Source organism: Chenopodium album, chromosome 21, assembly GCF_948465745.1.
Source record: "Chenopodium album chromosome 21, dcCheAlbu1.1, whole genome shotgun sequence".
NCBI lineage: Eukaryota > Viridiplantae > Streptophyta > Magnoliopsida > Caryophyllales > Amaranthaceae > Chenopodium > Chenopodium album.
Window position 1 is genome coordinate 39,018,675 of NC_137854.1, and position 22,200 is coordinate 39,040,874.

Here is a 22,200-nt window from a genome sequence, read left to right on the forward strand (position 1 = left end):
TGATTTATATACACCAAAATGTGATCATATATTTTTCTAATAACATTACTTCATATAATTTGTTTTGGAGTTCTGTTAACAAAAATGTGTTTAAAGTAGGTGTAGATAAACGTGAAATGTTACTTAGTATGAAGTATATGTGTATACAAACGTGAAAATCAACTATATCAATTGATTCAAGTGTGAAAAGTAGTATTTCTAACAAAATTCTAAACGGGAAGAGTGTGAGTGTAACAAACTATTATTAGAACTCTGTTAACAAAACGTGTTAAAAGTAATATATTTCGTACTCCGTAACTGATTCTTGAACGGACGAATTATATTGCTTCTTTCCATCTAAGTCTTAACTTCCTAAATTTGGATTTTAGAAGTAGTATTTGAAGGGCAAATGCATCAAGTTCACATTTCATAAAATTCTAAAAAGGAAGGAAGAAAGAAGAAACAAAAAAGAAAAAGAGAGAAACAAAAAGAATATAAAAAAGTGGAGATATAAATATAAATAAAAATCTATGATATGATTTCATTTTCATTTCATAATCGTTTCCATATTGGTACGTCGACGAGTACATAGAAAAATTCAACAACAAAGTCTCACACGAAGACGAACAACAACGAAGAACGCATTAGTTGAACAAAGCCTAATTCACACATAAAGGGTGTGAATATCACCTAATTTCATTTTCAAATTCTTCAATTTCAATTTCAATTTCTTCAATTTCTATTTTTTTGTAAACAATTTTGGGAAGATTAATTGTTGATTGCATCGCAAGTTTTCTCCGCCATTAATTCTACAATTTCGACCTTCGTAATTTCTCTTTCCTCTGTGATTGGTGGCGAATTTTCTGGGTTGAAGAAATTTCTGTAAAAAAAAATAAAATAAAAAAATGAAGACTTCATTGAAGAAATTGCTTAATCATCATAATAAGCATAATAGCAAAGACAGAAAAATTCAGCCTCTTGTTCAATTGGATGAGCTTGCTAAAGCTTCCGAGGTCTGTTTTTTTTGGGTTTAATTTCGATTTTTGATTGGGTTTTCTGCAATGTTTATTCAATTTCAATGTATTATATTATTGGTGAAAATCAAGAATTTCATAATTCTGTAATTTTGATTGTTATTAATATTTCTTAAAATGAATTTGTAATTAACGTGCAATTTTATGTTTTGAATTGAGCAGGCTATGCAAGATATGAAAGACTGTTATGATAGTTTGCTTTCTGCTGCTGCTGCGGCAACAAATAGTGCATATGGTATGATGAATTTTAATTTTTTTTTTTACACATTAATTATTTTGTAAATAAAATTATGAATTAATGTTGTTAAATTTGCAATTGTGGCACTAATTTATTATGAAATTGTGTGTATAATTGTTCTAAAATGATTTACTAAGTTGATTTCTGATATTCTTCAGAGTTTTCTGAATCATTGCGTGAGATGGGTGTTTGCCTCCTTCAGAAAATTGCATTGAATGATGATGAAGAATCTGGTGAGTTTTCGAAATTCGATTTGATTTTCGATTTCATGTGTTTTGAAACTTATGTCATCTAATTGTTGTTAATCTTCACTTTAAAAATACAGAGACTGGCTTAGTAAACCTGCATTTCATATTAATTAGCTTTTCTTATCAGAAAATATCAGTTCTCTTTTCATGCTTAGCAACTGATATTAACCCTTGTTAATTTAGTTATTACTGTTCCTACTTATGATATATTTCTTCTTCTGTACTTCCTCTTGTGTGCATAGTTGACTGTTTTCGATATATCGATTGTTGTTTGTCATTCCTTAACCCGAATTTCATTAGATATGATAACCTACTGGACATCTATCAACTACTTATTATGCAAGTATATTTTTCATGCAGGTAAAGTGATGTTGATGCTTGGTAAAAAGCAGTTTGAACTCCAAAAGCTTGTTGATAGCTATGTGAGTCCATTTTGTAATTTGCACAGGGCATTCAATTTGACAATGTATATATCTGTTTTTATTTTTAATATCACTAATCCTGTCCTTTTACTTTGCAGCGAAATCATATTTTCCAAACAATCACGGTTCCATCAGAGTCACTTATAAATGAGCTTCACACTGTCGAGGTTAGTTTGTTTTGCCACTACTTTTTTGTTTTAGTGTGTATCTGGCGGTTTTGATGAGTACTACTATTGTACTCCTTGTTGGTGCTAATAATTGTACATGGACAAAAGATTAAAACTTTATTCTCCCTTCTTTCAACTTCTTGAAGATGGTTCACCTGTCGAATTTGCTTGATTTGCAAGGAGGGCTTTCTTGATGTCATTTGTTGATTTGAATTTGATGATGCCTGATGCATTGTATTTTAAATTGTATTGCAGGAAATGAAGCATCAATGTGATGAGAAAAGGTGATTCTATTTTAAGAATTTGAATCTCCATTTTAACTATTTTTCGTATTTAATCAAGTAGCCCTTACACTCGTGCTTTGGGTTTTACAGGGAATTATTTGAGTACATGAGAACAAAATACCGGGAGAAAGGAAGATCCAAAAGTGGGAAGGGGGACACTTTTACACTGCAGCAATTACAAGCAGCTAAAGATGCATTTGATGAAGAAGCTACCTTGTTTGTCTTTCGTTTAAAGTCTTTGAAACAAGGGCAGTCCAGAAGCCTTCTTACTCAGGCAGCACGCCACCATGCTGCTCAGGTTGTTATCTTATTATTGAGCTATTTCTTTTTTGCTTTTTTTTTTTGGGCCATAGTTGGTCTCTGATACTTTTACTTTTAGAACTAGATTTTGATTTATGTTTTTGCTGGCAAACAGTTGTCTTTCTTTAGGAAGGCGCTTAAGTCACTTGAGGCAGTGGAACCACATGTGAATTTGGTGACCCATCAGCAACATATAGATTACCAGTTCACTGGCCTTAACGATGATGAGTCAGAAGATGTTGAAGATGATGATGACAGTGAAGATGATGATGTTAGCAGCACCTCTAGCATGGAAGATGAAGAAGAGTTGAGATCTGATTATCAACGTAATGATCGGCAGCTCAGTTATATGTCTGCTGCAAGAAGCAATATGGAGGTTGGTGGTTTTAACTTTTGGCTGAGAATCTCCATGCATTATCCTTTTCGTGTCTTTCCAATTGTCTGATGTCAGTTGTGTGCTAAACCTGTTCATAAAAGGACTTAAAACTTAAAAGCAAGAGTAATACAGATTATGGTGATCAATTGATTTTTTATTTTTTTTATTTTTTTAAATGAGGCCTAGAAGAGAATTTTAAGGGTAGTCTCACCCATATCTTCTCCCTTATGCTCTTGCACTCCTCCATATCTTTTGCTTTTCTGCATAGCTCGGAAGGCTTGTTGGTTGTCAGTTTTTTTTGGTCTTATCTCTTAATCCATATTGGTTCTGTCTTTTTGAAACTCTTCTTTATAACATGGTTCATTTGTTTCTATCCATTGTTTGCTTGAACATTTTCTGGTTTCTTTCTTTTTGAGTGTGTTGCATGTTTCACAATGACAAAAGGTCAGTTGGATTTATGTCAAAAAAGTGTGTAATTTGCAGGGAAATGTGAAAGCTAGCCATGAGGATTCTTTTATAAGAGAAAAGAAGATCCTCAGTCAATCAGCCCCACTGTTTACTCAGCGGAAGTTTGAACCAGCTGAAAGGATAAGATTGATGCAGCCATCATCAACAAGGAAGTTCCATTCTTATGTTTTGCCTAAACCAGGTGATACGAGTAGGGTTTCTGCTTTACAAACCAAGGCACTTCCTCTGCATGCTGAGAATTTATATCATTCATCTCCTCTGGAGCCGAACATGTATGAAAAGATTGTGCGAACTGAAACCTTGTCTGGTCCTATCATCCTAAGCTCAAAGTCAGTATTGAAAGAAAGTAATAACATCAGAATGCCCCCACCTTTGACTGAGGGTATTTCTGCGCAGCATCTGAAACCTGAGATCACATTGAGTAGCAAAAAACTCAAATTACAATCCTTTTCTGGTCCTTTGACTAGCAAACCTTTGTCAACCAAGCCTTCCTTATCTGCTGGCAATCCTGTAAGTGCCACTGGTGCTCCGCCATTTTCCTCTGGACCCATTTTTAGGAGCACTGTACATCGATCAGCATCATCCCCTGTGATATCTCCTACTACCTCACCAACTTTCACCTCTCCGAGAATAAATGAGCTTCATGAGCTTCCAAGGCCTCCAGTGCACTTTATATATGGTTCTGGCAGACCTTCAGGCACTGTTGGACATTCTGCACCATTGGTGTCAAGAAGTTCCGAGAATTCTGCTGCTAGTAAATTCTCTTTGCCTAAGATAGCATCCCCATTACCTACTCCTCCTCGGATAGGTTACTACTCCATGCCCTTAAGTGCTGCTGGAACAGCAACAATATCACCACCTTCCAGGCCTTCAGAAACTTCACCTGGTTCAGAGAAGTCGGGTGATATTTTCTCACCTCCTTTGACACCAATGATGTTAGAAAATCAGCATCCAACAAAAAGTTGATTTGGACCATCTTGTAGGCTGTTTTACCAGAGGTAAACTTTATCTTGTTTTCCTGTCTGAGAGTTGTGCTTCAAACATTAATATTGATATTAGATAGCATTGTTGCTTGGATACTCTTGAAGTTCTGCTATATCTATTCATCAAGTATATGAACCTTGTATTCTGACCCAAAAAAAGAAAAAAAAAAATAGGGAGACTTTATGCACCTGTATCGGGGCTGTATACAATCTGGATGAAGCAAATACCTTGTATGCAAAAGCAGGCATTAAATTTTGTTATACTCGCAGTGTATTTGGCTTTTCACTCCAAAACTTTACCACATATTTCTCATAGTTAGGGGATAGTATATGATTTAAATCCTCATCTTTACCATTATGCTTTCAAATATTATTGAAAGTTTGAAACTTATACATTACTCAATAGCTTATAGAATTGAGTGTCTTTTATATTATAGCGCAGTCCTTGTGGAATTGCAGGTTTTAATTTTTGTTATCCTAGTAGTATGTTTGGCTTTTCACTGCCAAGCCTTATCACATATTTTCTGATAATTGCAGAGGACAGCACAATTAATTTAAAGCCTCTTTGCCATTTTGCTTTCAAATTGTAGTGCAATCCCTATTAAATTAATTTAAAATTTTATTTCCTTTTTACCCAGTTGCTTGTTGATGATGAATCAACTATCAAGAATATATGTGCCAGTATTTTAATTTGCCGCTAAAACGAAAAAAAGCTATTCTTGCCGCTAACTAGTATCTTATCTATATTGCAGGTCTTATGCGTAGTTTGCACCACCTACTGGGCCTATCTGCTCGTAAGTTGTCGCCTAGAAAATCACAGGAACAAGCCCCTGTATAGACTGTACTTGTTCGTGATCATAATATGCATATAAGCTGGTTATATAGGTATTACAGCATGTTTGTTTATAAAAGAGCATAGATTATATGGCATAGAAAATTAGGAGGATAATCTGCTCTTCATTGTTATATGATATAGTCTGTACCATTGGTAGAAAATGTGCAGAACGTTCTTCCTTATGGTACTCAGAAATTAGGCCTTTGTACATGGTTGCATAATTCTTTTAAAATTACAATATATATTTGTTTATAGGAGTATAATTTTCTTTGTAATAGGAATTTCTCAATTTTTGGGTATTTTTTGTAGAATAAAAAGTTCGTAAGATGATATTGTTCATCCAAATATAATTGCTCCCTAATCCCTACTACTTTGACAGCTTCACTAGTTTGTGATCCTGCTTCCTTGGATAGTTGCTTTTCAGATTTCTCTGTACATCCAATTTTGATTGTTTGAACAAAACCAGTAGATGATAAACTATCCAGAAAAGTCTTGAGAATATTTTGCAAAGCTTGCTTATTTGTGGCGAAAGTTTATACTAAGACCACTGAAATTTAATGTAAAGGAAACTAGCGAAAGCTTGCTTATTGGCCTCAACACCCTGAATTATAGTTGATGTACCTCGAACTTTGACTAATAGCAATCACACCATTAACTATTGATTGGGTGCAACCTGCAACGTGTGCCATTAATTATCCTTTTATTGTAAAAAATGTCTCACTGTGAAAGTCGCATAATATCAATTAATGACACACATTGAACCCCAATCAATAATTGGGGCGTGTCAACTACTAGTCAAAGTTTGGGATGCTAGGTGCATCCAAGCTATATTACGAGGTGATGAGGGAAATTTTGCCTTATAGCCTAATCTATGAGGAATTACTAGTAAAAAGGTTAGTTAATTAAGTCTCTCTTATAAACTTCTTCGGTCTGAAAAATAGAATGCTAATCCTTATTTCAATCTGATGTCTTCTACCAAGCAACTTTGTAACAAACAATTTACTTAAAGAGTTACAATGACTACTGTGCTTCATTAGTCTTTCGACATTTCCACAAAGAAGTCAATTCATGCATGATGCATCCGACATTACAGAAGATACGGAAACAAGCAATTTCCGAGAGGTTCCAACCAAATAATCTACCTCCACAATAAGCTTTCCTTACAAAGGAATTAAACCAGTTACAAAACAAGTACTAGTAGTTCTGAGGGTTTATAGATATGATACATTTGGGGACAAAACCGAACTCAAAATAAGGATTCATCCAACATTCGAGTCTCTGTCGTAACATCAGACAGAGAATCCCAAGGACTATAGCCTGTTGTTCTCCCTTTTTGATGCAGTATAATGTTAATTATCAGATATTCCTATTACATAATCGCTGTTTTTGCCAAGTAATCTTGCGCCTCTTTCAAATTTCAGTAACATTCTTTGCTGGAGTCGTATCGCACAAACCCAATCAATTCCGGTCCTTCTATCCTAGGATTGTTCACAAAACTGCAATAGACACAGCAGGAAAACAGAACTTTTAGTCAGTCTAGACTCTATCAGGTAAAATACAGTATTTGAGATTAGCGCCTTAAAGTTAGAATAATGTAAATTGTGATCACCTCTCTTCTGTGAACTTAGAGAAGGAACCAGCTGTTGGAAAGGTACCACACAAGTTATTGTTTGACACATTTCTGCAGTATCAAATAAAGATTGTGAGAATACAGTTTTTCCCCTTAAAGAGGTAATACAAAGTGTATTATTGAGAGGCATACAGGATCTTAAGGTTTCCAAGCTTGGTAAGCTCTCTGGGAATTCTTCCTGTCAGATTGTTGTTGTTCAATCGTCTGCATACATGAAGAGCCATCATTAAAAGCAGCTTAATATCATTAAAAAAAAATACGACAACAATGTTAAAATGGATCACTTGATTCATGTCAAACCGTGTGCAGCATAATGATCGTTATTTTATGCTGCAACTTTGATAGAACCTCCAAACACGCATCTCATGCTTGTGTTTGCATGAAGATATACAATAAAGATGGTTCCTTGGTTACATTAAATTTCAATTGCCATCTTAGGTAAATAAAACAGTTATATAGATGAAAGAAGCTCATTAACAGTAATTTCAATGCTTACAGGAATTTAAGGTTGGAGAGCTTAGACAGCGACGAAGGAATTGGACCGGTAAGATTATTGTGAAACAGATCTAAGCTCACAAGGCTCTTTAACCCACCAAGCTCCTTTGGTATCTGGCCTACAAAGTTGTTCGTGTACAGTTCCCTGACAAAACAGCACCAAAGTTTAGTCATTCAATTAATTAATCATCCATAATGACGTACTAATTGCTACCTGTCTCAGCATCAACTTAGAGTACTAATCAACATAGTGGAGCCTCAAATTATCAAGAAACTGGTCCAACATTTTACTGTGCTCAACTTATGGGTGGTGGGTAGGTTCAAATTCCATCCACAACCACATATCAAACTGATAGTGAAATAACATTAGTCATGTTTTGTCATTAGTTTCGTTCGTAATAAATAAAGCAGAAAATAATTCCAAGTTCAAGTGAGTACAAGACTAGTGCACATCTATAGTCAATAACATCTCTAAGAGTGAATTAACTATTTCATTCATCCAAATTACATAAACTCGCCCTTAAAGACTAAAATTGATTCTCATAGCATCCGATACAGCAACAACATAATTTCTTGAGACTCAATAATACTCCCTTCGTCCCAAAAAAAACGACCCATTTGGGTTGATTACGCGGGTATTAAGGAAGTTAAGTAAAAAGAAGTAAAAGGTATATTGGAAAAATAAATTTACATGGGGTATGTAAAAAAATAGAGAGAGAAAGTAATAAAATAACATAGAAAATCAAATTTTTATATGGGGAAGCTAATTTTGCACAAATATTGTAGCAAATTGGTGGGTGTTTTAATGCAAATGGGTCATTCTTTTTGGAACAAAGTTTTGACCAAATGGGTCGTTCTTTTTGGGACGGAGGGAGTATTAAAGAAGTAAATTTCCTTTAAGATCTTTAGACAAAAATTAAAGGGGTGAACTTAAAAGAACATAATAAAAGAAAGTTTTCAAAAAATTTTAAAAAACTACTTTATGACAATAAGGAGGTGAGCATGAATGCAGCAAGAGAGCTCACAAGTCAAGTTCAGATGCAATAAATAAATAGACAGTTGAAACAGGAACTACTCGATCTACTCATATCACTAAGAATACAACTTAGGAGAATTTAATGAGAATAAATAGCAGAGAATTATAAAATCATTTAATGTCCAAAATATAGATAGGTAGATAGTACTAGATAGCTATACTGTAAAGTCTGTAATTGATTGAATTTAATTAAATACAAAGGTCAACTAGATTACTTGTCATATTAAGACAGTACTTATTGCTGAAAAATAAAAAACTTACAAGTATTGAAGGTGCTCAAGCTTTCCCAACTCTGGAACTAATTTTCCTGATAACTTTGCATTTCCAAGATCCCTGTTATAAAATAATTTTACACTAATTAACATTTTATTTGCAAATTATAGGAAAATGATACTCCGTATATGGCTAAAAGCGAAAATAGTACGGAGTAAGCTAAATAAATCATTAGTTACACCCAATGACGCGTGATTTTGTCATTCATTTTGAAATTAATACCAATTCAGGTAATCAGCTAGTATTAGTCTGTAATGGCCTCTTTTTATTATTATTATTATTATTATTATTATTATTATTATTATTATTATTATTTTTTTATGGGTAATGCTATACATAGCCCTTAGGGCTATATATAAGCATTGAATTTACTCTTGAAAAATGTATAAAGTTGGGAATTCATGACAAAAACACGCGCAAATCGGTGTAATTAGTGTGTTTTTGTCATGATTTTATAAATTTAAACAAATTTCAAGAGTAAATTAAATGTTTTTGTCATTCATGATTTTTTTTTTTTTTTTTTACCAACTGTATACATGAATCAACACAAAACACGGCATATGTTGTTGAGATATGGGTCCAAAACTCCAGTTACAGAAAATTAATCAAACTTAAGCATAAATTTAACGTAATGACTAGCTACTCTCCCCCTCTCGTTTCTAAAAGTTATCCCTGTTTTGCCGGTGATTATCGCCCACGGAAAAATTTAAACACGAAGAAAAAAAATTTAAAACACGAAGAACATTTAGAGACGTAAGGAGTATAGGAAGATGCAAAGTAAAGAGAGACAGAGAGAAATTACAGGCGGGTGACCCGATTATGATGGTCACAGGTAACATGAAACCAAGTACATGGGTCAACAAGGGTCGGATCCCAACTCTGCAACACATTTCCCGGGTCAATTACTGACCTTCTCAGAGCATACAGAGCATCCCCTGTAAATTTACATCAACATTTTTAAAATTATAAACCCACCAAAAAAATACTACTAAAAAGAAACTTTATTTAGTTTATTTGTTATTTCTTTAATTAGAATTAAGAAATAAACTTAATGTTTGATTAGAAATTAAACCCAGAAATGAAAGCGCAAAATATACCTTCTAAATTAGCATGAACAGTTGATAAAATTGAAAGGAAAGTAATGGGAAAGAAAATTAGAGCATGAATCTCCATTGTTATAAAAGTTGAAGGTGCAGTTTTTGAAATCACGTTGATTGTGTGGGAGAGGAGAGAGAAAAAGAGAGAGAGACAAGAATGTAAGTTTGGTGGGTTGGGGTTCAGTGAGAGTGTTTGTGTGTTGTGTGTGATTTTGGGGTTCGTTAATTATTTATTTATATACACTGAGGAGCATTTTATAGAGCCCATAAACATAATCACATCGGATTTGCTCTTTTTTACCTTTATTAAGTGCAAGTGGTGGTAAATTGGTAAGTAATACACCCCAAATCCCCAATACTTGTATAAGTTGTATTAGAGCCTTAGGGCCTGTTCTCATTGACTGAACTGAACTGAACTGAGCTGAGCTGAACTGAACTGAACTGAACTGAGCTGAACTGAACTGAACTGAATTCATAAGAGAACATGCCCTTAGTGATGCTCAAGTAGGGTTAGATTGTCATGACGAGTATTTTTAGTAACGTGAAAAGAGCCACAACAAATATATAATTCAGGTATCGTCGTCTTAGACTTTAAGAGACTTTTAAATGACATTTTTTTTTGGTGTTTAGAAAGCCACAAGGGCAGGGATGAAAATTGATCCCACGATCTCTTAGAACTGGGAGGAAATCTCTAACCACTTGAGCTATTTTTCCCTCTCACAATGATACTTTTAAATTTATCAGTATAAAACATTAACAAACTATTAATAGAATAATATGTACGAAGGTTTTTTTTTTTAATTGTACTTTCAAAATGATTGTTATTAGCGCTATTTTTTAAATGCATAATGCTTAAAGAAGTTACTTTCAAAATATAAAAGATTAGTTATCATTTGAGGCTTTCAAACATGGATAGAATATTTCAATAATTATCATGGGTTTAAGAATATGTAGCTTAGCTTGTAAATTTGTAATGGTGGTTTGTGCTTCTCAATTGTTTTAGTTGTGGTAAAACCGTAAAAGGTTGGAGTGTTGGCTTCATTAAGTTTCAAACTTAATTGTAGGCTCTATTGAAATGTTATAAAATTACATCATTCTAGCAATATGTATATGGTGTTATTGAAAAGATGCATTAGGTCATTTAGGTGATACATAATCAACCACATATTTAGAAGGTACCATTTCAATTATACTCTTGGTCAATGACTTGTGTATTTGGTTAATGACTCCTGGTTAATAATTCGTGCAATTGGTATCATTGACCCAATTTATGGCTATTGAATTGACTATTAAGTAATCAAGTTTTTCCATGATTCATAATTCATGACCCAATTTATGATCTATTGACTTCTTAGTCTTTATTTGTCCATTATTACTAAAGTGAAGTAACTTTATGTACTAAACTTAGGCTTTTTTTACTTCTCTCAACTAAGGGTGATTATAATTATAGGATTGGTTTATCAGTGAAATCATGAAGTGTTATAAAAACTCTATGAGCTTAACATCCATCTAGGGACATAATAAGATTCAAGGTGTTACTTAATAGCCTATAGGTGACAAATTAAATGAATTGTATGAGATCGGAGTTAAAATGGACTATTGATAGATTAAACTAAGAAAACGATCCAAACCTATGAGAAATTCATACATTATCTCTTATATACGTAGTGTTATATTGTAAAAGGAAAAGGAGGAGAGGGAAGAACGATAAAGAAAAGAAAGGGAGATGAGGGAAGGGAGAAAATGGGATTTCATTTCCAAACCAAATCTTTCCAATTCCCTTTCCCTTTACGACCTGTTCTAACTTAATTTCAGTTCAGTTCTTAATTTTCTTCTCTCATAAACAATTCAGTTCGGCTCAGTGCAGCTCAGTCAGTAAATCAGAACAGATCCTTAGTCATTCATCAAACAATAAAACATGATCCCATCATAAATCACTTTTCCATCCTTGGCTAAGTTGTCCTATTTAGAATGAATTCATCTCTTTTGATTTTTCTTTTAAAAAAATACGAGTCTTTTCTACCTCTAAAACAAATAACAATTTTATTATGGTGACTTAGGGTCTGTTCTTTTCGGATTATTTTCAGTTCAGTTCAGTTATTAATTTCTTTCTCTCATAAAATATTCAGTTCAGCTTAGTTGTTCAGTTCAGTTTAGCTCAGTTGTTCAGTTCAGCTAAGTTTAGTCAATCAGAAAAGACCCTTAACATGATTATTGGACGAATTAGGCTAATAATGAGATGAACTGTATAAGTAGTTGAAAAAACTCGGTTAGGAATAATGGACATGAAACCTGTTTAAAGGCTGACAATAAAATTGGTTGTCTCTTGATGCAACTTTATACACACCATTTGAAAAACTGAGGTTGTTAAAGAAATTAAAACACGTCAGGAAGAAGATATGCATGGTACGTACTTGGTGGAACAAGGGAGACCAGTCCATGAAAGAGTTGGTACAAAAACAACGTACAACACATTAAACAACACTTTCTATGCCCATCACTTATTTATTTTAACCTTTAAAAAAAAAAAAAAAAAAAAAAAAAGGAGTAGGAGTACTTATATACTCGTATAAATAACTTTTTTTTTTTAAAGTAGATAATTTTATTTTTGGAGTATTTAGTAGTCCTTTTCTTGTCCTTTGGCACTATATGGCATATCGCATATGCCTAGCTATATGACATAGGGAACAGTAGTATACCCTTTAATTTGGTTCCTTAGCATGTTAAACAAGTCAAGTTAAAAGAAGGATTATTCTATGGCATTTCAATTCAGAATTTGAGGTTAGTGTAATTAAATATAACTACAAGACACAACATATATTTACATATGACATTTAGTATTACAAGATAACTCGTGGATATATTCTTCCCAAGATAGTGATAAAAAAGGCATCAACATTGACAACATAGTTTGTATATTTGTTCTTATTCTTACGAAAGACCCTCGCTCTTAAAGGGTGCTTAGAATTTTATGTTTTTTCATTTATCATTTGTATTGTAAAATATTGTTAATTTATAAAGTCACAATGGTTTGAGGATGGTGATATATGTAGTACGTCCCATGAAATAAATGGATTTTACATAAATTTAGAGAATTGTCCACCCAGGATGTCAATTAGTGTCATATATTGAAAACACCCTTTTTTCTATTATTTCTAGCGAATAAAGTGTTGAGATCGAGTTTTGTGCTTCCTGTGAGTATATTGAATTTCAACACTTAAATCCCATTCAACCAATAATTAAAATTGACTCATTTGATATACTTTGTGACATCATTTGTTAGGCAGTTGTTAAAAACATTTTTAGTCATCCTAAATCACATAAAAGTCAACTTTATAAAGAGCTGACTTTAAATTTATATACTTTAGATTATTTTGAAACATATTATCAATTATAATATACAATTTATATATTTATTGCATGTGAAACCTATCGTTCAGCTTTACTCTAACCGAACCCGACCCTAAGCCAGTCCACATAGAATTAGGGCTAACAAGACGACCCTTCCTTGGCCAAGATGTGGGCACCTCTAGCAAGTGCAAAAAGATGATGGAGTGCATGTGAAACTCGTCTTTTAATGTTCTTATTCTAATTAACACCGTCCCCTTGATCAACATTTGTCTGACCTTATTATAAAGTTATAATGTTGCATTACATTTCATATGTTCACTTTAATTTTATTATTATGTTCTTTTATGAAAAAAGATTGCACTTTCTTCCGGAGCAGACAAATTACAATGAGAAGATGGTGGGTCAACTAATGGAAAATACGAAATTAGTTTGACCATCTAAAGAATTTGTTCCTCAAAAGAGGTGACTTGACTAAGCCATAACGCACTATATGAACAAAAAAATCAAAAATAAAGTTTTCTTTTTCTTTTGTGTTTCTTGTGTTGCTCCAATCAAAGTTTTGAATTTTGATCAATTTGAAAGAGGCAAAGTTAAAGTTGCATTACAAATTTATAATCACTGGAAAGTTTACCTTCTTCAAACCAAAAAGTTTTCTATATAAGATCACCATCAAGTGTATAATTACCTTTGCACGATTGAGCTAAGCTTTTGTCCATAGTTCATCATTGCTCATTTCATGCAACTTTCGCGCCACGAATGTGTAAGTTCATTTGTACTTGTACTTTAGTAAACTTTATCATTTATCTTATAAGCTTCGATGTAGGGAGGGAAAATTTGAACTAGAACTTAGGTGTATTATTTTGGTAATGTGAGCTAAATTTGATGATTCTACTTGTATTATTGATATTAAAAATCATTGTTAACAAGAAAAACTCTTAACCCTTTAATTATGCATTGGCAAGTAGATCCATGTCCAAATTTATTCACTTAGCCAATGAGTAACAAAGGTTTAGGACCTAATCTCTTCAAATTATTTTCAGTTCAGTTTTTAATATCCTTCTCTCATAAAATATGCAGTTCAGTTCTATTTAGTTCAGTTCAATCAATCAGAAAAAGCCCTTAGTGATTATATCCTCTCCCAAACCTCAGTAAACATTTTCTCACCCATTTAATAATTCTTTTTGTACCTTCATTTACTTGTCTTATCTAGGGTTATTTGACGAGTTTTAGAGATAAAAGTCAAATGGCTTTAAATAGATATCTAACTCTTAAGTGAACCGAGAGCATCTCCAAGAACAAGTTATACCCCTTTTTTTGTGCATCAATGGTTTGCTATCCACTAGTTTAATTGCTATTATATGAGCCTCCTCTTTTTTAAAAAAACTAGCCATTTAAATTTACCAATTTCATATTTTTTTTTTTATCTCAAGCAAATTAACTTGCCCAAACCAATTTCATATTTTAGCTCCAATTAGTAAGCAAGAACTTTTAAATATTACAGTAAAATCTCTAGCTACAATCATTGAAAATAATCTTAGACTTTAGTTTATGAAATCTAATCATATACCCAACAACATCAAAAATGAAAATATAGTTATAAAATTTGTAGCTCAACTTGATTAAGTGCATTTATTTGTCTTATATACTACGAGTAATGTTGATGATTGTGACAAATGATAAGTCAAAGCTCCATAGACATGAAAAAGAATATGCATAAAAGCATATAATTAGCCTATCCAACATATATAAAATGAAGATTATAGAGGAATAATAAAAGTCAAGGACAAATCTTTAATACTCCGTAATATTAGATTCAAATTCATGATGAGTTAATGACCCATTTGTTCAATGTAAAGGTAAACCAAATTGCAGCAAATTATCCAACGAGAAATAGAATTTGAAATTGGAAGTGCATTTGCTTTTTGTAGTGAAGTCTAAAGTGATATTCCCTCATTTTATGTTTTGTTTCCATTTTTTTTTGCCTCTGCCCGTGCATTTTTTGTTGTGTTGGTGCTTTGACCTTCTACATTCTTCCATTTCTTTTTAAGACATGTAAGAATAAAAGTTTAGCTAAGGCCTTAAAGCACTCATATTAGTGAGCAAAAAAAAATTTGCTCATTCTCTCTCTAGCCACTTTATCTCTCTTCCCAACCAATTTGCTCATGAGCATTTTTGGTAAGGAAATTTTATCCTACTAGTGATCAAAAAATAATTGAATTGCTCATGAGCATATTTTATTTTGCTCATTGATGTAGTAACATTTATACCATTTTTGCTCATCAATTTTGGATGAATGTTGGGGCCCACGAGATTACTATTCATCATGAAATTTGCTCATCCTATGAGCAAATTCTAAAATGCTCATGAGCATTTTTCATTTTCCTCATTGATGTAGTACCATTTCTACCAAATTTGCTCACCATTTTTGCTCATGAGCAAAAAAATGCTCACTGATGTGAGTGCTCTTACAAAATACATAGTGTCCTACTATAGTCTCATGTGTTGCAGGATTTTGATATTACTTCGTATAAAATTTTGAAAATGGTATCTGTTATTCTTTATATTGTGGGGAAATGCATGATCACAATTTCAATACATTTGTAGGAAGCTGGCTGTCTTGACACTTTGACAAACAAAAAAAAAAAAAAAAGAAAAGAAAATGAATACACAAGCCGTTTTGATTGATGGTTGATTTGGCTAATTTTTGACTTTATTTGTACGCTAACTCAAGGAAAAATTGCACGGAGTAGTGTTAAATGAGGTCTTACGAGTATTAGATTTGTATTAATGCATATTTTTCACATATGTAGTTTTCATAATTTTTATTATTACAAAATTAAGGATATCAATAGCACATAAAAAAACCAATAAATATGATGTAAACTTTTTTTTTTCCTGATCTAACTTATATGAACTTATTTTTTAGATCTGATCTGGGTACTTAAATAAGATGTAGTAAACATAGCCTAAATTACTACTGTAGAAGAGAGCACTAGGAGAAAATTAATTTGAAGCATTTTATTACTCGTATAGTTTGCTGCAGTTTCAAATGGGCTAAGAGCTGTGGTCCAAATTTCCAATCAGCCTGTGACAAAGACAAAAAGGCCCAGATACCATAAGACGGTTTATATTTCCATTGAGTAAAGCCGTAAAGGCCCAATCCACAGGGTTTTTATTATTGTGGAAATCATATAAGTGTGCAACTGTTTAGTGTTTAACCTGTTTTTCCTTTAAAGACAAAAATATGCCATTGTTTTATTCATATTGGCTAATCCAGTATTTCATAATTTCATATACAAGGATGTTGTTTGATCCATGGCATTGCTTCAGTGTAGCCAGTCTTCGAGTTGGACCGTTACCGTATGCAAGCTCTTGGGTCTTGTATGATGTTGGTTAACTGGATATCTACCAACTCTACAAGACTTCAAGTCAGTTCAAGATAAATGGAAGCAATAGTCAATGTCCACAGTAATCAATTAATCATGCATGACCAGAACTAGCAATCTAGTACGCCTTCCCAATTAACGGTATATTTCAATGTAGTACAAGCTTTCAGTATGGACTATGAAAAGCCATTATCCATCTGCAGGTTAGGCCATTGAGTTGAATTTAGTGTTGCCTATACAGCACTGTCGGCGATTTATGAAATTCTTAAAATAGACGAGGTTTATAGTGATCAAGAGATACTTACAGGTACCGCAATGACTTTCAGATGCCAAGAACCGATGTAATGAGTTCTGAAATCAATTAGTGTAAATATCCAAGTTCATCAGGCTTGTTTATTCAGTGAGGTTGTTTCCATACATTTCCCTGGCAAATCAATCCACAAATTACATCAAAATATTATCAAGAGACTGCACAGAAAAGCGGGTGCTTTATGCTTATAAGTACTGAATATTAGTCAACAGCGACAGACCAGGTGATAGGGTTCCCTATAGTCCATTTACCAGGGTAGCACCCCAAATATGCAGCATGTTGTTTGGCTCATTAAGCAATTGGCCTCCAATTAGCAAGTGCATTACCTGTTGAATTTAAAAGTTAATTCTTCTGACTTAAGCTCATATTTGTGCTATTTAGAGGGTGAGTTCTATTGGGCATACCTTCATTGTTGCCATTCACAGCAACGATGGCGATGGAGACTGCAAGCAGAAGTAAAAACAGAAACTTTGGAAGCAAATTAACCCTTAATTTGATAAAAGGAGGCCCTGAAATCTGCATGTGCTTCTGGCAAATACCGGGGCTGCTGAGTGTCTAATAACTTGTTTGATTAATTAGTAGCTAGTACTATAAGTTGACATAGTTACAATCTTTACTCTTCTTTGAACAGTCAGTTTTTCTGACTTATACTTCAAGAATAGTACAGAAAAGCAAGCTAACAGCAAATACCAAGTCCCTGTTGACAGTAAAGCCTTTACCATTGGTTAATCCACCAGATACGCACAGACCAATTATCAGGCATAAGAAACATCTCATTCGACAAGAAACTCGAGTCAAAATCTTAACAAAATGCAGAGAAGAGTCAAGAAATACACAGGCAAATTAATCTCTGTCATGTCTCTCTCTGCTGTATCTTCAGATAAGAAAATTTTCTCCCATGCAGCTGAGCTGATTGTTTATAAAAACATTCCATACTAGTCAAAAATATACTGAATTAACTACACCGAATAGAATTCTTACAGCTAGGGTTTCTCAAATGATAATGTATTATAAGGTTGTTGAAAACCATGATAATTCTAAGATGCATTCTCCAGTTTAGCCAGATGCAAAGTTTCAGTTTATATTATCAGACCATTTCCTTTTTTTTTTTTTTTTTTTTTTTTGTCCACGTTGCTTCTGACATCAAAGGAATGAAAAAGAAATATTCAAGTCATGCTTACCAGTATGGTAGAACAGCATCATATCTTTGTACTCAGCACACCCAGGGAGAAAAGCTATGCTACTAAAACTCGACTACAAGTATCCAAGTTACCTGAAAAGTGAAAACTTGGACGCGCTATTGGCTTGGAAAGCAGCAAACAGGTGTTTCAATAATGTATTTCATAGGATTTCACCCAAAAAAAAAAAAAAAAAAAAAAAAAAGTATTCCATAGGAACTTCCACTTGAAAGGAAAGCATTACTATGATCAAAATTTCATACAAGTCATTCAACAGAAGTAATTTTGGTTATTCAAATTCTACTGTTCTTAGCAATGACTTCCCTAATTCTTCCTCATCATAATTTTTTATTTTATTTATTTTTTTACAGCTATTACATGGCCGGTATGGGAGTTACATAAACTAAAAATCTCATCTGAAATGTCATCATTCTATGCTAGAAGCAACAATCGCATAGAGAATGATGTAGTAGACAAAACTGATTTCAAAAATGGAAGAAAAAAATAGATCTCCACTGCAAAATCAAAATATTTACACAGCACAGACTTGTTTCAACCAGATGGAGCACCGTTGATCTTCACAAATCGTCCTTTCACTCTTTTTCGCGTATCAGCCCTTGCCTTTCTTGACTCATAACGTATATGCTTCTCATATCTATTCATTCAGGAAAATCAGAGTTATTAAAGGGATGCACAGACAGCCAGGCCAAATTAAACGTCTAAAAAACGAGAAAAATAAATGACAGGTAAACATGTACAAAATGTACCTTCTTGTTTTCTTCTTCTCCTTGTAACGTTGCATGGCATTGCCTCTATTCTGTGCCAGCATTTCCATGTCAGCCTCTGTTCTGACTGCATTTAGTGCGTTATCGCCTCCAAGAAACACAGAATCCTCCATAAAGTGAATATCTGTGGAGCCAACACTTTTAGGTTTACCAAAAACTGAACCTGAAGATGGCCTTATGATAGGCATGTTATTGCTCTCTGATGTTGCTGGGCCCTGGCTTGCTGCTGAATTCTGCATGTTACTCTGTAGTGACAAATCACAATTTCAGTAACATCACAATTAAACAATTAATAGTATTATATAGCTAATTAATACAGATAAAAAAAATCTCCTAAAACACTAACAACGAATGCAGGATCAAAAAATAATAGATTTATCATATAGAATTTCACAGAGAAGGATAATGTTTTTTAAGAAAGCTGAAGCATATAAGTTTAAAAAAAACGCAGTGACTTTGAAATGGCTATACAATGAACCTAGTAACTGCAGTCCAGAAGGGGATGACTTACATTAAAAATTCGGATATCATCTGGAGTGGTGGAGGAGTTCATGTCATACATGTCCCCTAGGATCTTTGAATTTGCCAAACCAGTATCTTGTAGAAGTGAGTTATAGCTGTTGATCATAAATCCCACATCACTTTCACGGTAGCCACCATCTAATCTTCCAGATTCTTCATGATCTCTCATTCTTCCTGAGTTGAAATCCCATATCTTCTGAGTGAAAATACACATGGTTATTCACTTGAGAAATTGAGTAATGAACAACAATGTAATATGCACACTTATCAAGTTAGCAAGCAGAAGCGTAACACCAACACAACCAATAGAAATGTCCTAAAAACATTTTACAATAGCTACAAAAAATAATCGCATCCTTTAGGATTCCTGAGATGCAACTGATGATCAACAGCAAACTAAAGCTAATCTAAGTATCAAACTCAATTTTGTATAGGTGGCACACTGTTAAGTCAAATCACAAACAGCTACTATAATCTAATACTCACAAAGGTGACAACATATAAAAGCTTTCATTTATGTGAATGGAACATCATAAATTCTAATCACAAACAACTCCTATTACTCTAATACTCGCGAAGGTGACAACAAACTAAAGTTAATCAAATTCAATATACTCCGTATATAACAGGCACATTGTGAATTTTAATCACAAATAACTTCTATCACTCTAATACTCGTGAAGGTGACAACAAACTAAATTTAATCAAATTCAATATACTCTGTATATAACAGGCACATTGTGAATTTTAATCACAAATTAAATAACTTCTATCACTCTAATACTCGTGAAGGTGACAACAAACTAAATTTGATCAAACTCAACTATAAAATTTTCACACTTGAAGTCTAATCACAAAAAACTACTGTACTCTGATACTCATGAAGGTGCACAGCACATTAAAAACTCAATTTATCTAAACGGCACATCATAAATTCTAATCACAAAAAACTAATGTACTCTAATATTCGCAAAGGTGACAACTTTTTCTGAACAATCTAAAATAATATACTTGTATAGTTGTATGTGACTATTCTGTATGGAAGGAGATACCGAGATGGTACATACTTGGCAATACCAATTCAGTATTCTAACAATGAGAGTAAAATAAAGGGGCAACTTTCTATTATGTATGTACTTGGTATAACTTTAAAAATTCCTTCCTTGATTTACAGTTTAAGATGAATGCTTTAGTACTCGAAAATTACAGTTTTTTTTTTTTGACAAAGAAAATTACAGTTGAATGCTAAACAATATCTTCTCACTCTAAAAAAGGTCATAAATTAAGCTAAAATCCGAGCTCAATCTCATCATAAACACATAAAAAGCATTCTTACTAATTCAGGCAAGTTTACTGAACATAAAGTGTATTAATCTTATTTAATCAGATCTATTATTACTTAATCAGGTAAACCTACAGAGATCAAAGATCATCCTTACTAATTCAGGTAACCATTCCAAATGAGGCAAACAGCACAATTCCCTAATGAATTGAATATACAATAACCAATCTATAAAGTAAACCAAACTCAAATTTTAATTAGCAAAAAAAAAAATCATAAAAAAATAACAAAGTAATTAAAAACTAACCTGTGTAGTAGGATTGGTGGGACTAGCATCCCACATCGCATTTCCAGCTGTTGGACCATCCACATTATTATTATTATTATTACTAATAATATTAATATTTGTGTTCAAACCCATAAAAGATGAGAAATTAGCTTCTTCATCTTGTTGCTGCTGACATTGAAATTGATTTTGAATAAGATTATAATTACTAATCCCATCATTATTATTCGGTAATTGTAAGATATAATCATCATTATTCGCAACAACAGCCGGAACAAGAAGATTATTATTGCTGTTATTATTATTGTTATTATCAGTCTCTTCATCAGCATCATCACAAGACGAATCTCGACGACGTCGTTGAAGCTGCAATAGCTGCTTAATCACCGCCTGTTGTTTCTTCGCATTAGAAGATTTCTTGATTAAGCCATTAACAAACCCTAAATCATGATTAACGTTATCATCAAACCCCCATGGAAAAGTCGGGCCCACATTTAGGTGGTTGTTGTGATGAGCTGGCACCATTAAATCCGACCAAGGATCTTGAGTGACGTCACCCCCCTCGATGAACATAGCGAACAGATCATCATCCTCAACAACTGATTTGTTGTTGTTGTTGTTGTTGAGTTGGTTTTTATTGGTGGAGATATCGAAGCCGAGGAAAGAAGAGAGGTCGGAGGCGGTCGGGCAGCCGGAGAAGCCGTCGGTAGCGGCGGAACGGTCGTGGTTGGCGGTTGAACGGTGGAGATCCCAGTCGCAATCCTGACAAAAGCAAAGGTTGTTGTGGGTGAGACATTTGACGGTCGCGGGTTGGGACCCGCAAGCATCGCAAAGGAGACTACGGACGTGTTTTTTGGAAAGGGTGTTGGCGGAGTGGACGTGTTGGTCACATAATAAGCAAAGCTTGGCGGAGTCAGCGCGGCAGTATAGAACTGCCGTTTGTTGGTTACAAAAATCACACAACTTATCATCACTATTACTACGACTATTATTATTGTTATTACTATTATTACCGTCATTACAATTTATAAATGGATTTTGAGTTTGATTTTGATTTTGAGTTGTGTTTGTATTTGTATCTACATGATTTAATATATCTTCTCCTCCCACTAATCCTACTTTTGATGATGTTCTCATTTATAATTTTTGTTTTTTTTTAAAAAAAATTTAAATGGGGAGTTTGAAGAAATTTGGGTATGAAGAAGAGTAGGAAATAGGAATAAAAGGGTGGGTTA

The 22,200-nt window shown here is 33.4% G+C and overlaps 3 protein-coding genes and 1 long non-coding RNA gene across 4 annotated transcripts; 1 reads left to right on the plus strand and 3 right to left on the minus strand.

Moving 5' to 3' along the window:
* Nucleotides 1–448: 448 nt before the first annotated feature.
* On the plus strand, nt 449–5,586 carry LOC145601117 (uncharacterized protein At2g33490-like). Its single transcript, XM_081657059.1, has 10 exons — nt 449–992; nt 1,176–1,248; nt 1,410–1,484; nt 1,860–1,921; nt 2,020–2,088; nt 2,344–2,372; nt 2,463–2,670; nt 2,788–3,048; nt 3,532–4,514; nt 5,252–5,586. Exons 1-9 carry the CDS (start codon nt 885–887, stop codon nt 4,480–4,482), a joined length of 1,836 nt encoding a protein of 611 aa, XP_081513185.1. The 5' UTR covers nt 449–884; the 3' UTR covers nt 4,483–4,514; nt 5,252–5,586.
* Nucleotides 5,587–6,332: 746 nt separating this feature from the next.
* LOC145601118 (leucine-rich repeat protein 1-like) lies at nt 6,333–10,087 on the minus strand. Its single transcript, XM_081657060.1, has 7 exons — nt 9,866–10,087; nt 9,571–9,703; nt 8,757–8,828; nt 7,461–7,604; nt 7,097–7,168; nt 6,944–7,015; nt 6,333–6,830 (listed from the first exon to the last, which is right to left on the minus strand). Exons 1-7 carry the CDS (start codon nt 9,939–9,941, stop codon nt 6,752–6,754), a joined length of 648 nt encoding a protein of 215 aa, XP_081513186.1. The 5' UTR covers nt 9,942–10,087; the 3' UTR covers nt 6,333–6,751.
* A 6,314-nt stretch (nt 10,088–16,401) lies between these two features.
* LOC145600106 (uncharacterized) lies at nt 16,402–17,238 on the minus strand. The gene is made up of 3 exons (XR_014104241.1): nt 17,133–17,238; nt 16,908–17,026; nt 16,402–16,799 (listed from the first exon to the last, which is right to left on the minus strand). It is a non-coding gene; the product is annotated as an uncharacterized LOC145600106 (long non-coding RNA).
* A 1,246-nt stretch (nt 17,239–18,484) lies between these two features.
* LOC145601753 (zinc finger protein CONSTANS-LIKE 15-like) lies at nt 18,485–22,200 on the minus strand. Its single transcript, XM_081657822.1, has 4 exons — nt 20,987–22,200; nt 19,387–19,590; nt 18,858–19,120; nt 18,485–18,745 (listed from the first exon to the last, which is right to left on the minus strand). Exons 1-4 carry the CDS (start codon nt 22,100–22,102, stop codon nt 18,643–18,645), a joined length of 1,686 nt encoding a protein of 561 aa, XP_081513948.1. The 5' UTR covers nt 22,103–22,200; the 3' UTR covers nt 18,485–18,642.

Coding starts and splice junctions, on each gene's coding strand:
- LOC145601117 (XM_081657059.1), top strand. CDS start 885: ATGAAGACTTCATTGAAGAAATTGCTTAATCATCATAATAAGCATAAT. Junction 2,373..2,462: donor CATCAATGTGATGAGAAAAG/GTGATTCTATTT, acceptor TGGGTTTTACAG/GGAATTATTTGAGTACATGA. Junction 3,049..3,531: donor CTGCAAGAAGCAATATGGAG/GTTGGTGGTTTT, acceptor TGTAATTTGCAG/GGAAATGTGAAAGCTAGCCA.
- LOC145601118 (XM_081657060.1), bottom strand. CDS start 9,941: ATGGAGATTCATGCTCTAATTTTCTTTCCCATTACTTTCCTTTCAATT. Junction 9,704..9,865: donor TGTTCATGCTAATTTAGAAG/GTATATTTTGCG, acceptor GTAAATTTACAG/GGGATGCTCTGTATGCTCTG. Junction 7,605..8,756: donor CTTGAGCACCTTCAATACTT/GTAAGTTTTTTA, acceptor CTGTTTTGTCAG/GGAACTGTACACGAACAACT.
- LOC145601753 (XM_081657822.1), bottom strand. CDS start 22,102: ATGAGAACATCATCAAAAGTAGGATTAGTGGGAGGAGAAGATATATTA. Junction 19,591..20,986: donor CCACCAATCCTACTACACAG/GTTAGTTTTTAA, acceptor TTCACTCAGAAG/ATATGGGATTTCAACTCAGG. Junction 19,121..19,386: donor ATGATATCCGAATTTTTAAT/GTAAGTCATCCC, acceptor TTGTCACTACAG/AGTAACATGCAGAATTCAGC.